Genomic DNA, 14,463 nt, shown 5'->3' with positions numbered 1-14,463 from the left:
ACTTTTATGAGGTAATGTTTTACTTTGCATTGTGCCTGTACACACAATACATAAATCACAAGTAATAGGTTTATTCCATGCTGAAAAAAAGAAGAAAGAGAACACAACGTTTCGGCCGTGGAGCCTTCTTCAGGTGTGAGCTGAAGAAGACATAAATACATAAATCACTGATGACTTCTTGAAATTATTTTCTCCTAGCCTCTCCTAACCTCTTGTTATTTTTTCAAAAGTCTCTAATCTCTTAGATTTCCCCTACTGTGTATGTGAACAGGCTATATATACAGTATGTGTGGCTGTGTATGTGTGAATGTGTATACCTAAATATTCATATCATGTAGTTGAGTGTGAGTTTAGCTCTGCTATGTCCTACTGCCAGGTTACAAAAGAGGCTGAGGGGCGGAGCGGTGGCTCTGTGGCTCAGGATCTGCGCCTGTGACTGGAAGGTTGCCGGTTCAAATCCCGCGGCCGGCAGAGGAATCCTACTCCGTTGGGCCCCTGAGCAAGGCCCTTAACCCTAATTGCTCCAGGGGCCGCCGTACAATGGCTGACCCTGCGCTCTGACCCCAAGCTTTTCCCTGTCTGTGTGTCTGTGTCTCCATGGAGAAAAGCTGGGGTATGCGAAAAGACGAATTCCTAATGCAAGAAATTGTATAGGGCCAATAAAGAAACATTATTACATTATTATTATAGTGAGGCAGCGAGGAGCCCGTTGTCTGCTGGTGGTAACGCTCTCCTGTTCTCTCCTGTTCTCTTGCCCTGTGCCCCCCCCCACCTCTCTAGTCGCCATTTACCTGGGTATCAAAAAGCGCCAGAGCCCCGGCCCCCCCGATGCGGCTGGGATGTGAGGGTACGGAGCGCCCGGGACCCCGCGGAGGTGCTGCAGGCGCTGCGGGAGGCGGCCCAGGGCTGCGGCTGCCAGGTGCACCCGGCCGGGCCCTTCCTGCTGTCCTGCGCGCACGGGGCGGCGGGCGGCCGCGTGGCCTTCGAGGCCGAGGTGTGCCAGCTGCCCGCGGGGCCCTGCGTCACCAGCGGGGTGCGCTTCCGGCGCGTCTGGGGGGCGCCGCTCGCCTTCCGGGACATTGCCACAAAGATCTCCAAGGAGCTCGAACTCTGAGGGCGACTGTGGGGGCGGCGGCGGGGGGTTTCGGGAGAGACGGGGCAGGGGTGGGAGTGGACAAGACGGACTGAATCCTCTCACACCCCCAGTGCCGATACTCCAGGACTCCCGCACGGATAGGCTCCCGAGCCGCGCCCCCGCCTCCCACCCTCAAGACACCACGGGTCCGGAACCAAGGACACACCCAGCAGGACTCCGCCCGGATGCGCTACTCTTCTCAATATTATTGTTGTCATCGCAATTCTTGCAATTCTTGTTCTTCATTCTCAACAGCTGCTATTTGAAATATTTTTAAATAAGTTGGCTTGGCTGTCACAGGCCCGAGGTTCAGTCTTCTTCTTGTTTTTATATATTTTTTTAATTAATTTAAAATGCAGTTGGCGTGTGCGTGCGAATGAGGTGGGAGGGTGTTTTCCAAAGGGTGCAGACAGCCCAGTTGGGCCAGGCAGTGCTGGGAACTCGACAGACGTGGCCGGAGTGCGTTTAGGGAAAGTATCTGGATTTTCTGCCCGTCGGATTCGTCTCCTTCCTTTTCCTGCCAGGAAAAGTGTTGAGGCCTGACAGCCCAGTGCTTTTCACCCCAGAAAATGCAGGACCAGGGCAGGAAAGGAAATGTCAGTCTACGTGTTTTTCCATCTTCGGGGTCTGCTATTTATCTCAAATTCACATTTTCCGAACAGTTGGCTCCATATTTTTTAGAGCGAGTTTTCTTTAGTGGTTTAAGACAGAAAATCGGGAACAAGCGATATCGAGTATGAAGGACACCACACACCTTTGCAGCCTTCAAGGTCAAAACCAAGCTCTCCCCCTCTGTGTGGGGAGGAGCCTAGGGCGTGCAGATGTGTGCGCGGAGAGGAAAAGCAGATCAAACAGTTTTCCCAAGCATGGCCTGCTATCACTGCAGGCTCATAAACAGGTGCTGTGTAGAACCAGGGAGGGGTGGGGACAGGTAAGTGAGCCCAGGTGTGCAGTTTATCATGAGCCGATTATCTGTGTTACATCCTTTCTGAAGGAATACTAGCCGACTCTACTGTGTTTGGTGGAGGAGGGATGCGATTTCATCTGAAATAGGATTTTAAAACAAGTTGATGAGGAATGTGTTAATGAAGAGTAGTGGACAGTATACAGTTGGCCTTTTAACCATGTGAAGACTCAAAAGTTGTTCAGATGTTGCTTGCAGGGGGAGTTTTAGAAGCTCAGAGGATTTCAGCGAAAGAATCTGCTCCTCTGGAGTCATTCCTAGAAGGCGTAGACTTAGTTATCGTAGCGATGGGGTTTTGCCTTGCTTTCCCTCTGCTGGGGCCTGTATGTCTTCCACTGTCTGGCCAGGGACTGGCTCTGTCGAACCGAACCGTCAGCAGGACACATTGTTTTTCCAAAAACTGGGTTGTTGTTCAACCCTTGTCTTCGTGTTGGACAGTAGCACCTCCTCACACACACACACACACACACACACACACACACACACCTGGACATACTCACATAATCCCCATGAAAGAGTTTACAAGCCCACCTGGTTTCTGACCATGAGCCGCCATTCCCAGCGTGTCTGTTCTGCTCTAAAGACAGCCTTAAGGACAGTATTATTGCCTTGGAGCACTGAACCTAGCAAGACCTTTTTTCAGTTGGATCACCTCAGGCTTTTCCAGGACATCAGATGTAGCTGCAAACTAAATCCCAGAGCAAAAGAGTAATCACATTAGCTCTTTTAATGCCTTTTCTGAAACATTATTCTTAAGCTTCTCCACAGGTGCAGGACAAACACCAGCTCTCTTCAGCAGGAATCATATGTATTGTTCAAATTAGGCGTCACGCGTCAAGCAGGTAGCTGTAGATTTCATCCAGGTGTTGTGAACAGAGGTGGGCACCAAACCATAGCCCTGCATGTTCACAGAAGTCATTTTTGTTTAAAAAACTGCTGCTTTTTGTCCTTGGCGAGTTATGTTAATTATAACAGTGTTTTTAAATTTGATTCTACTTGCGAGATGGACATTCTGTTAAATTAGTCAGCAGGTCCAGTGGAACAAGGCATAGAAGTTAGTCGGTACTCCTGAGGGTAGAGGCCTGGAGCAGTGTTTTTTGTGGCCAAAATTCTGATCTTTACTATTAGTGTTGCATGTGAGTGTCTTTCATGATGTGTCATTTGCAGAAAGAATCCGGGAATAATTAAGCTGTTGTGGAGAAACAAAATCCTGAAATATCCTGGAAAAGCCATGTGTGTCCTGTGGGCATTGAGGGTTCCTATGCAAGTTCTGAAAATGTTACAGGTGTCTCACTTTACTGGGAGAGTGGCAGCTGTGGTGGAAACAGGGAGACACACAAACACAGAGAACACTCTGTCCTCTGAAATGATCCTTAATCAACTGTCTACAGCTTTGTTATGTCTCATTTTTGCATTGGTTTAATGTTTTGCCATTAAGGGATAGAGTTGCCTATGTGTGAACCAGCAGCTCCAGCTCAAGTCCAACTGATCCATCATTTCTGATTTTTACTGTTTCGCAATACTGCAGTATCTTAAAATTGTTTTTTAGGAATATTTATCTATTATATATAAACACAGTAGGTGCGAATATAGAAGTCTTAGTTTGGAAACTGGTGCTTGTGTGTATTGTAAAAAACAAAAGAGACAATAATTTGCTATCTTGATGCAAAGATGAGATAAAATGAACTGTTCCAGTCAGATAGGGAGAGTTCAGTACAGGGTCACTGTTCATAATCTGCAGCCTTTGGATTTCCTTTCTTCACTATAAATAGGATTGGTATCAGTCTCCACTGATTGACTAGGGCCATTTGAGTTTAGTTTTACAGCATTGACCTAACAAACTTCTGAAGACCTGAATCTCCCTTTTGTTAGGTGAGATGTAAGCCCGGAGCAGGGAACTGAGGGACCAGCAGTTTAAGTCTGCATTGGATTGTTCTTCTGACAAAGTGGGGATACAGTAATTCCTGCTCAGGATGTGCTTGGAATTTCACAACAATATCAAGTCTGAGTGAGGTTAATGCTGTGTCCTGGCTCCAGGAGAGTACATGCTAAGGCATTATCAGTATTGTTGATGAGACTAATTGAAGGAGCAAATCTGAACTGAACACTTTGTGCTGTTGGTTCCAGAGCAGCTGGCAGTGTTTGTTCTGGAGCAGCTGGTGTTCTGTGCTCCAGAGCACTTGGTGCCATTTTTTTTTCTGGAGCAGCTGGTGCTGTTTGTTCTAGAGCAGCTGAGACTGTTTGTTCTGGAGCGGCTGGTGTTCTGTGTTCCAGAGCACTTGGCACCACTTGTTCTGGAGCAGCTGATGCTGTTGATTCTGGATCAACTGGTGCTGTTGATTCTGGATCAACTGGTGCTGTTTGTTCTGGAGCAGCTGGTGATGTTGGTTCTGGAGCAGCTGGTGCTCTGTGCTCCAGGGTGCTGAACACTGTGTTCCAGAGACGCTGGCATTACAGCTGTCACATTCAACACCCCTGGCCCACCTGGACCCAACTCCTCTCACCCTAAAGAAGTCGAGTCAGGTCTTGTGTAAACCCAAAAGAGTGCTTGTATTTATATTATTGTGTAGAGAACAGAGAAAAATTACAACAAATTAAAATTAATTGTTCAACTTTTTTTTTTAATTTTTAAGTTATTATATATCTGGCACTGGCCTTGGTGCCATTAGATGTAAAAACTGGGAAATATGAGTAATCTTGAGAAATAAAATACACAGCTATTGGAACCTGTAGCTCATTGTCGTCTTTTTACTAAAGGCATTCGGGGTTTTTTTGGAGTCACTCACTGCATTTGGTTGATTACAACCTTGCTTTGCATCCTGTGAGTAACTTTTGGAACAGCTTCGAGGCTTAGAAAAATGTCACAACCAGTGTTTCAAGTTCTTGATGGGTTTGATTTAAAGGATGAAGGTATTGCCTGCTGTGCAGAGTAGATTGTGAAGGTGTGTTGAGTTACATCAACCAGAGTGGTAAGTTCAAGGTCAGAAACAACATGCGCACACAAGTGGTGATAGATGAATATTTAGGTGTGACAATAGTACAGTCATTGAGGTCTGGGACAAAGCCTGGCAATCGCCAGGAATTCTTCAGGAAAATGTCTGCGCATGAATTTTGGATAAATTAAGTTCTGGCAACTGAGTGACCTACATGATCCTGATGGGCTCCCCTTGTGTGCAGTTCATTTAGATAATGTCTCTGCTGTCATATACTAAAACTAAAACTGACAGTTGGTCAGTAGCTCCATGGAGGCCATCTTGCATACCCTGGTTAAATTCTATAAAAGTGTTGGCAGGAATAGATCTGTTCCCATGCATCTTTCAGTGGCTTAAAGGATGCTGACAAAATAATGAAATGTATTATTGGTGAACAGGAGAACATTGGGTCCAAATCACAGTGATACCTTTCCAAAGCAGTACCAAACAGTCTCCTCTCATTAGCCGCCTTTCTGATGTTGATATGATTTGCTTTACCCATTACGTGTGGCCCAGGTGTCAGATTGTTGATGCCATTTGCTGAAGCTGAAGTGGTGCCCGCTTGAGTGCTGAGCACTTTACTGAAGGTGAAAGACAGTCCTCCTTTTGTGTGCAGCCTCTCTTGCAGGTGATGGACTGTAAGCTGTGCTGGTAACTGTTTGCAACGGCAGGTTCCTGCAACTGAGAAGAATCCTGCAAGCAGTGGCATCTCCTCTCCCCCTGAATTTACCTGGTCTTCAGCCTCCTGCTCGTCTTCCTCTCTGTTTGGATGTCTGGGCTGTGCTCGGTTTTGTCAATTCAGCATTGGCTACGTGTACTGCAGTCTAATCTTTAGCAGTTGTGGTGCTAGAGGCAGCAGCTTGGCGGAGTGGTTAAGTGCTCTGGACTCCTGACCAGCAAGTCTTGTGCTCAGATCCTGCTGTTGTACCCTTGAGGTAATCAGATTGCTCAAGTATATGCCCTGCTGTATGGGTAACATCTGGTTACATCTGTTTTGCTGGCATGCATGTGTAAAGGAATAGACCAGAAAATAATCTCTCCCAACAATTAATAAAAAGGCTAAAATATAAAGTGTCGTCATATAACAAGAAACAAAGAGATAATATTAACATAAGTTAAGATTAATTGTCTCACCTTGACAATCTTGATATCGACTCTTGAGTGCTTTGGTCAAACCACGCTCTTCTTCAATTAAAGAAAACCACCGATAAGGAAATGGTCATGTGATATGAGATGGTGGATAAAAAGACCAGACAAGACAATGAGAATTGATTGTTTCATGGGGCCATTTTTATTACAATTTAGCTTACTTTTTACAACCAAAAAAAAGTCAAAATGAGAGGTGAAGGTGAAGACGCAATCGGCAGGCTCCTAGCCTGGCCCGACAGCGTGGACGAAGGCTTGATCCCAGGATGTTACCCACAGAACAGATGAAAGAGATGGAAGATGACAGATGGGAGGGAAGAAAGGAAGGGAAACGGAAGAAGAGGTAGAGGTGGGGGAAGTCGAGAGTCTCTGGAGGGGAGTCGGATCCAAGATTTTGTGTGTTGTTATGTTACAATATAAAAAGTGCACAGTTCCCTTTTTACTTCTGGGCAGGCATCATGTCATCGATGGCCGCTCCCTTCTCCAGCTTCTTCTCCATCTCAATCATGAGCTTCACGCCGTCCACAACCATCTGCACCTGCTCCACCTCGGAGAAGCCCAGGCGGTCAGCGTTGGAGATGTCGAAGACGCCACCCTCGGCCGCAGTGTCCACACCGCCTGCGAGGCAAACCGGACAGAACCATGCTCATTGGCGGGGGGCAGGGGCTGTGGTACGCCGCACAGAGGTGCCCAAATCACACTGGAATGTTTTAGCAGCTCATCTTTGCTAAATTTGTGACCATGTCCTGTAGCAGGGTGTCTCAGCACACTTGGAGAGCACAAAGAGAGATATCCTATAAGCAAATGGAGCAGACCTGGTGCTGGAGCATCCCTGAGGAATTAGAGTAAGGTGCTGTGATGCTCTAATGTTCTTTGTTCCAAAGCCAAATGCTTCAGTTAATGCTAAGCTGTGGATCATTTTGTGAAGAGCACCTGTTAGCTCACTGACTTTTCAGACCGTTGTAATTTATTTAGTTGTTATATGCACGTTCATTTTATTAACTGGTTAACTGTGGTACTAGATCTTGCCTGTAAGGGATCACCATGCTTCACCCTGTTGCCATATAAATGCAGTACCTGTGTTTGCGCCCTTCGGGGCATCTGCACAACCTACCTGTGCCACGCTTCTGCAGACGCAGCCTGGTGAGGATCTCCTCGAACTTGGGGTGCTTGCTGAGCTGTGGCAGCTTGACGTGCACGCCGCCGCGCAGGCCAGTGCCCAGGTTGGAGGGGCAGGTCAGGATGTAGCCGAGATGCTCGCTCCACATGAAGGAGCGGCCGTGCTTCTTGAAGAGGTCCTCAATCTGGGAGGGAGATGTCAAGAAAGTGGTGAGGAGAGATGCCCTCGTGTAGTTCACAGGCGTGCCCGTTTCTAAAACAAGTCAAGTTCCCATATACTCCTGATAATACCCGTTCCATTATAAAAAGTGTTAAATTGATTTTACCTTGTTTCATTTTTTTTTTCCAAAAGAGCGTACTGTATGTAGTACTGTGCATGGGTTACTCCACTGAAAACAATTTAAATGGTCTTCGTAACTACTGCCTGGCATGGCATTCTGTATTTAATGTGATCTGTGAAAGCCACGACTGGGCTTTAGTATTACGTTAGTAGCTGGCATGGCAGGGCTCTGCTCAGCACTTTGTCAGGCTGCCCTTTTCAGTTTTCCAGTATCTCTGTATGCCAACTAATTTCTGTGTTGTAAGACTACAAGTTCTCTGACAAGGAACTGTAAGCAACACGTCCAGTCAGTTACTTCACAAGGCTGCTTGGCCACAGGCTAGTGCTCCAGGTCGTCCCTCCTGGCTTTAGTTGACTTTGCAATGTTCAATGATGTGTTCAAGCTCTTTTATTTTGAGCACCGAACCCCAATCTGGTTTTCAAAACACTTTTGGACATATCTTCCTGGCCTAGAGTTGTGTCCCAAGCAAATTCAGTACAAGAAGAAAAACAAAACTGATACATCTGTGGATCAAGAGAGTGGGGCTGAGGTGGTCAGACGCATACCTTCTGAAGACCAACGCAGAAGCGTCTGAAGACCTCCTTCATGTTGCCACCCTTCTGCATGGAGATGACTCTCAGGTGGTCCTCCTCGTTCACCCAGACCAGGAAGGTCTTGTCATTGTTGTGCCTAAGCGTTGGGGGGGGGGACATGATTAGTGTCCTGCAGCTCCAGAACAGCACCCATGAGAGGGACTGGCTGTGCAGTGAGAACCTGCTTTGGGCTGCTAAGAAAGGTGTTGGTGAAGGGGGAGACACATTGCTGGACAAACATCTGCAGATGATATTTAATGTTAACATGTGCCGAGTGTTCGATGATGGTAGTAAAAAAGCATAAATTGTAAATAAGGTGGGAAAAAACCCCAGCCTGAAGAAGCTGCTTATGAAAAAAAAAATGTTTATTTTGACACATCATTGTCATCTTCCAGACAATAGCTCTGACAGGCTGAAAGAACTGGAACTATTTGAACAGAAAGACGACAGTATGAGGGGACCTGAATCGAGTATTCAGAATCCTTAAAAGCATTAACATAGTCAACCCAATAGAGGTCCTCAGAATCAACAATGAAACTGAGAAATAGTACATTTAAAACTGAGAACAGGCGTACCGTGTCTTTGCACAAAGTGCTGTGGGAGTGTGGAACAACCTGCCCAGCCATATTTTGGAGATGTCTTGGCTTTTTTAAGCAACAGTTGGATGGGATCCTTGATTAGCAACAAGCAGGCTATTTTCATCTATAGCCTTTATGTTCTTTAGTACCTGGTTTTAGCTTCAATACTTTAAAGTGAAAGCATGAAACCACCGATTTTAGCAAAAGCCTAAAATTTATGGTTCATATTCTTACTGTTACATACAAGATCCTGTAATTCATAAAGCCTGGCCTGGTTCTGCAGACTCACCAGATTCCTCTAGCATCGGGCCAGTCACGGGCCATGCCAGAGGCCAGCAGCAGGGGAGACACGGGCTTGTCAAACAGGAAGTGGTCACGGATCAGCTGGTCCTGTTCCTCATCAGTCATGTCCTTCAGAGGATAGTATTTGCCCTTGAACTCTCCTTCCAGGGTGTTCAGGGCTGTTGGACAAACACAGACGTTGTCACATGCTCTGCTCCTGTCTCTGACTTGCTCACACTGAGCTTCCTTGTTATTTAAGGTGAGATGAAGGTAGGGTTATGGAATAATGAAGCCTGTAAACCATAACCTTCCAATTGATATTTAAATATTTTATGATGTACCTTCTAAGTCACCAATTTATGTCAATTTGCTGTGAAACGTAAGACAATACTTACTTCACTAAGTAACCCTTTTTAACACAGCACCATCACATTGCTGACCATTATTATATGCCCCTGTAACTGTGACTGTGTTACTCTGCTGCTATGTACTTGCTTACTTTGTTTTATAGCAGTTGCTGTATGACAGCAAGTCTAGGGAGTTGCAGTTAGCCTGAAGGCTGACAGGGCCCTGGCCTGTTTGTATTACTTCTGCCCTGATGGCAGACAGTCGGCTGTGCACTGCTGCTTGGGGAATCCCAGTCCCAGTGGGCTGTGCCACAGTCCGGGCTCAACCTGCTCTCAAGGCTCACTCCATTATGAACAGTGTTCAACACCACACTCACCATCGATGGACATCTTCTCAATGGCTCTGCGCTCTCCACGGCTGCAGTGGGGGGGCAGGGTGTACCCCTTGATGCTACGGCCAGTGCGCACACGGCTGCTCAGGACATAGTTGGGGTCCAGGTCATCGCCGCCCTGAGAACAGACAGACAGAGGCTGGCTGGTCACACACCTTGTCCTGCATCCTGCATTCTTCAATCTCCCCAGCAGCCCTAACACATGCCAGCAGGAAAAAAAGACATAGAATTCCTTTTCTTGTTTTTGCTAAGTTAACACTTTGTTGGGGCTCCTAAGCAGAAAAGAAGTTCCCTGCTTACAGAATGAACTCGTTCTCTTAATCATCTGCACCGGTCAAAGTGTCGCTCTAGTCTGTATAGATGGTGCCCTGATTTATTATAATGGCCACCCACAGCAACACCAGTCATATACAGAAGCATCTGTGTCAGGCTCTATCAGACTGATGTACTGATTTCTGTTCCAGTATGTGCTTGTTCTTTTGTTTCTCCTGTATGTTTTCTACTGTGCTGCAAGCAGCTCTGAAGTGTTTTGAGGTACCTGATGGCACGACAGCTACTTGCTGATGATTAAATTTGAAGGAGTGCTGTTTTTTTGCCCATGATCACACAGTGTGAGCATTAGTGCTGTGCCATCAGTACTGGCAGACATCTGAGCCAGAAGGCGGGCATGCTGGAGCACCTTGAGGTTCCCAAAGTTCAGGTCGGTCTTGTGCTTGTCGGTGGGCTTGAAGCCATTGTGGCGGTCCTCGATGACGGGGTCGAACAGATCCTTGAAGACATCATAAGACTCCTCGTCTCCAGCCACGCAGCCCACTGTCATGATGAAGGGGTGACCTGCAGGCAACAAAAGAGAACAGGGGTGAAGGGGTCACACAGGCCCTTGGAGGGAGGGGACGTTCCTATTTTTCCTGTAATGATTTCCAATGAATGAAATGCAAAAATCCAGCGAGAAATACTGTCTAATTTTTTTAATTTTTATTTGGACACTAAATCTGTAATGTCACTAATGAGAGGTAATCTGGGTATTGATATCCACAGAACTAAGAGCAAAAGGGCAAAAGTCTTTGAAAGTTGTCCTCTGAAAAGTTTCAATTCAGGGGAACCAATTTTATAAATCGTTTCCAACGTGAGGAAAGTGGAAGTCCCCAAAAAAGAACAGACAGAATGGCAGTGATTTTGGTTCTTCTTCCTCAATTAATTCCTTCCCACTTTAATTTTACTGACCACTTACTTAACTGGCCTGAAGTATCATCTTTCTTCAGAAGGTGACTGATTTCGATCGCTTTTGGCTCTCTCTCCAAACAGCATTCTGACGCTCTTCACCTGCTAGCGAACCGACTCACCTGGGTTGTCCACTCCGGTCTGGATGACATCGTCCACGGTGAAGCCGCTGGGGGTCTGCTTGTCTCTCAGCTTGGCGTAGATGTCCTTAGTGAGGGCCTTGGCCATGTGGTTGTTGTGCTTGGTCAGGTCAGGGAACTCCTCGTCAACCGAGAAGTTGAGCTTGTAGTTGTTGTGGGTGTTTCCGAAAGGCATGGCTGCTCTTCTCAGAGGTTCTGCAGGAGAAGGACACACCGGAATACACAGACGGGTAAGTCATCTGTTTGACAGAAAGAAGCAGAGAGCCCACAGACGACAAAACTCTCCACTGTACAGAGTCTCAGTCTAATGCTGTTCTTTTCATTATAAGAATATAAGTGCACTGGCTGAAGCTCCTGGTACTACTTCCTACTGGTCTCTTTACATCTACAATTTGACTGTAGACACAGCGTCATACAGTAACACTCTGAGAGATGTGCAATGCAGAAAGTGTCTAGCTGGATGGTCTCCACACTGAAGTGCCGCCTTCTTTTCCTTTTCCAGGGTTATGGAAGGTCCATTTTTGATCCTGGTGTGCAAAAATCATCCAGTGTCTTGCTATTCTAAATGCCCAGCTCATCCCTAGCCTAGCAAGGAGCTGAGGGGAGGGGAGACTGCTGGGAACAGCTGTGCACTGTACCATGTGTCAACTGATCCAACAGCCCTGCAGACTTTGCTAAGGCTCTCCCAGCTTGCTTCAGCCAGCGCATCAGGTTTCCTCTATGAATAGAGACGAGAGGAGCTTCTGTGGGTGTATGTGCACAGGGTAGCGGCATGTATAAATAGGCTGCCCCCCCCTCCCATTCTTTCCTATCTCCCACCACTTAAAGGGAGCACACTAGGCAAATGTGCTCTGCCATGCAGCTGCTGTCTTCTGTTCTGGATCAGCTCTCCCTGAGGATCAGCTTACAGGCTGGCCCGGCCTGCATTCACACGTCCGGCAATTAAACTGCATGCAGATGCCTCTCCAACATGCACAGCTCGCAGCTGCTCCTCTGGGGGCAGTTTTATATCTTTTAACTCCCTTGACAACACTTTACTCTGGGGCACTTTCATTGCTAGCTTCTGGTTTGCTTTGAAACTCTTTCAGCTTCATCATTGGATGGCTGTAGGAGGTAACGTTGTCTCTAGTTAATGCAGAACTTGTTTTTTTTCCTGAAACGTAAGTAAAAAAGTCTTTTGTGTAACCTGAGTCTGCTAGTGTCTGTTGGTGATGTTCATTTTGTTTCTCTCCTTAAAGAAAAGAACCTCCTGCAGGACCGCTTTAAACATTTCGTGGAGTGCCAGATTTTCTCTGGTGTTTTGGAACTCAAAATTCTGTTTTTAAGCATCAAACATGTCAGCAACACACCCATCTGCAACAACCTGAGATTTTTCATTTCTTTATTAGATGACCAGGTTTTTGTCGCCAGATGTCTTACACAAGAAAGATGTCTTTCTTTTTTCTGGATCGTTCAGTTTTTTTTCATTCCTTTAACTTTTCTGAACTAAAATGTACCAGTGTTAAAAAAAGTCCAATTTTTTTGTTTTGCAGAGCGTCAATGCCAGGGCAGCTGTTGCACCAGGAAATTGAAGTGGGTTTTGTCAGAGAAAGCCAGCAAGTTTGCAAAGTAATAATTGAGCACAAACGGGGCTTTCATGGACAGGACCATCTCTGGCTGAGTTCATTCTGCATTATCCTAGGAGAAGGAATTCCCACACCAGTGACAAGAGAAACTGGACAGAAAGGGATCTGATGTCTGGCTCTTCTGGAATCTGGTTTAGATGGGGAAGGAGAGAAAAATCTCAAACAAAAAGCCGTCCATAGATCATTCGCTTGCATACAACGTTAGCGAACTGCTGTGGACTGTGTGACAGACAGGTGGTGTGGGAGACAGAAATCAGAAATCGTCAGCTGTCATGACAGCTTATCACACCAAGACCAAGACACAGATTACACAGCACTCTGTGTTGTATTGATTGTGCGTAAGTGGACCATCACCTGCAAATTGCAACTACAGTACTTTGGATTAGTGTGATTAGTATTGGCACTGACACAGTACTTATCAAATACTTGCTGTCAAGCCTTTAGCATTTGCCAATAAATACAGAATGCTTTCTAAGTGTTTTTAAGTGGTTAAGCAGTTATGCAGAAAAAAATCAAGATAAGTCTGCCACTGTTAGACATTCACAAGTAAATGGGAACATTGTGGCACTGCATTGCAACACAATATACCTTTGCAACTGCTCATTGCTCTGTGTTACACTGCAGCAATCTTGAAATAACACCTCTTCCTTTTACATCAGGTGCACATTTGGAGCCGATAGGTATAAAACCAAAAGGCCAAGTCTGGCATTTTCTTCTTCTCCTGTGACCTTGAAGGGTCCTTGACTTTGGCATCGTAAAGTCCGGCAGAGAGCGGTGACACTGCCCTGTCCACGCTCACTGATAAAACACGGCATAAGAGAAGCGAAATTCTCCATTCATGCCCTCTCCTTCCACCTCTTCCCTGATCTCTACTGCCTTCACTCTCAGGGCTGATGAGGACCGACAGAGCCCTCTCTCCCTGCTGCCACTGTGTTGCGTTCTGCAGCACAGACCCTTCACACGAGCAGCTGATAAGAGCCAAGGGCACAGAGCTCCACCACTTTGCGCGATGGTGCAGTGCAGCCTTGCTCAACGCAGAGCCCTCTGTGAAACCCACAGGAGTTTCAAGCAGTTTGCAATCTTGAATGGGAGGTCAGAAATGTCACATTCTGTGCAAAGTCACAAGCCAGGTCCAAAACCCATAGATCGGCAGTAACAGCTCATAAGTCCAAACACCTAGCAAAATCTCACAGCTTAACAGTAAAAAAATGCAACACCAGGCCACTGTTCAGACCCTTGGTGGTCCTTTCTTTACACAGCAAATGGGAGTTTTAAAGCAATGTACAAATAAATGGATAATTAAAAGTGCTGGTGCCTTCCCTCTGGTTTTGGAGGTAGATCGTAACTTTTATTTTTTTTAAAGAGTTAAAATGAAGCTTTATTTTTTTTACCAGGACACATTTCAGAACACCCCAATCTGCCCTTCACCCACCCCACCAAAACATCCAAGGACAGTCAAAGAGGATTTACCTGGATGGGATGAAAAAGGAGAGGTAACAGTCCTTGGGATCAGATCCTTTTCACCAAAGCCGAAATAGGGGTAGCCCAAGGTCCAAGGAGTCAAGCCTTAGGTTTATATACTAGGCTGCCCTCAGGCCATTGGTCAGCTGGGTTTCTGAGTGCGGAGCC

The 14,463-nt window shown here is 46.3% G+C and overlaps 2 protein-coding genes across 4 annotated transcripts in view; one reads left to right on the top strand and one right to left on the bottom strand.

The window, feature by feature from the left end:
• The window catches only part of LOC148672083 (MAP/microtubule affinity-regulating kinase 4-like), a 46,321-nt gene extending 41,496 nt beyond the window's left edge, over positions 1–4,825 (top strand). For 2 of the 3 annotated variants that reach the window (XM_088627434.1, XM_088627437.1), the window contains one exon: positions 781–4,825. In XM_088627434.1, coding sequence (XP_088483560.1) covers positions 781–1,114 — 334 coding nt within the window. In that variant the 3' untranslated portion in view covers positions 1,115–4,825. The remainder of the gene's footprint in view (positions 1–780) is intronic. The other variant, XM_088627436.1, reaches the window with a different exon arrangement.
• A 1,514-nt stretch (positions 4,826–6,339) lies between these two features.
• On the bottom strand, positions 6,340–14,463 carry LOC148672082 (creatine kinase M-type). Its single transcript, XM_088627438.1, has 8 exons — positions 14,305–14,463; positions 11,192–11,404; positions 10,528–10,682; positions 9,834–9,966; positions 9,117–9,288; positions 8,223–8,346; positions 7,332–7,521; positions 6,340–6,835 (listed from the first exon to the last, which is right to left on the bottom strand). The coding sequence occupies exons 2-8, from the start codon at positions 11,382–11,384 to the stop codon at positions 6,657–6,659; spliced, it is 1,146 nt and encodes a 381-aa protein (XP_088483564.1). The 5' UTR covers positions 11,385–11,404; positions 14,305–14,463; the 3' UTR covers positions 6,340–6,656.

Source organism: Lepisosteus platostomus, chromosome 4 (genome assembly GCF_059453375.1).
Source record: "Lepisosteus platostomus isolate fLepPlt1 chromosome 4, fLepPlt1.hap1, whole genome shotgun sequence".
Taxonomy (NCBI): domain Eukaryota; kingdom Metazoa; phylum Chordata; class Actinopteri; order Semionotiformes; family Lepisosteidae; genus Lepisosteus; species Lepisosteus platostomus.
Note: the sequence above shows the minus strand (reverse complement) of the source record. Positions and strands in the feature narration are given on the sequence as shown.

Excerpts from the sequence above, each read along its gene's own strand:
- LOC148672082 (XM_088627438.1), bottom strand. The coding sequence starts at position 11,384 with ATGCCTTTCGGAAACACCCACAACAACTACAAGCTCAACTTCTCGGTT. Across the intron at positions 9,967-10,527 it reads TGAACTTTGGGAACCTCAAG|GGCGGCGATGACCTGGACCC; the intron begins GTGCTCCAGCAT and ends GTCTGTTCTCAG. Across the intron at positions 6,836-7,331 it reads TCTGCAGAAGCGTGGCACAG|GCGGTGTGGACACTGCGGCC; the intron begins GTAGGTTGTGCA and ends TTTGCCTCGCAG.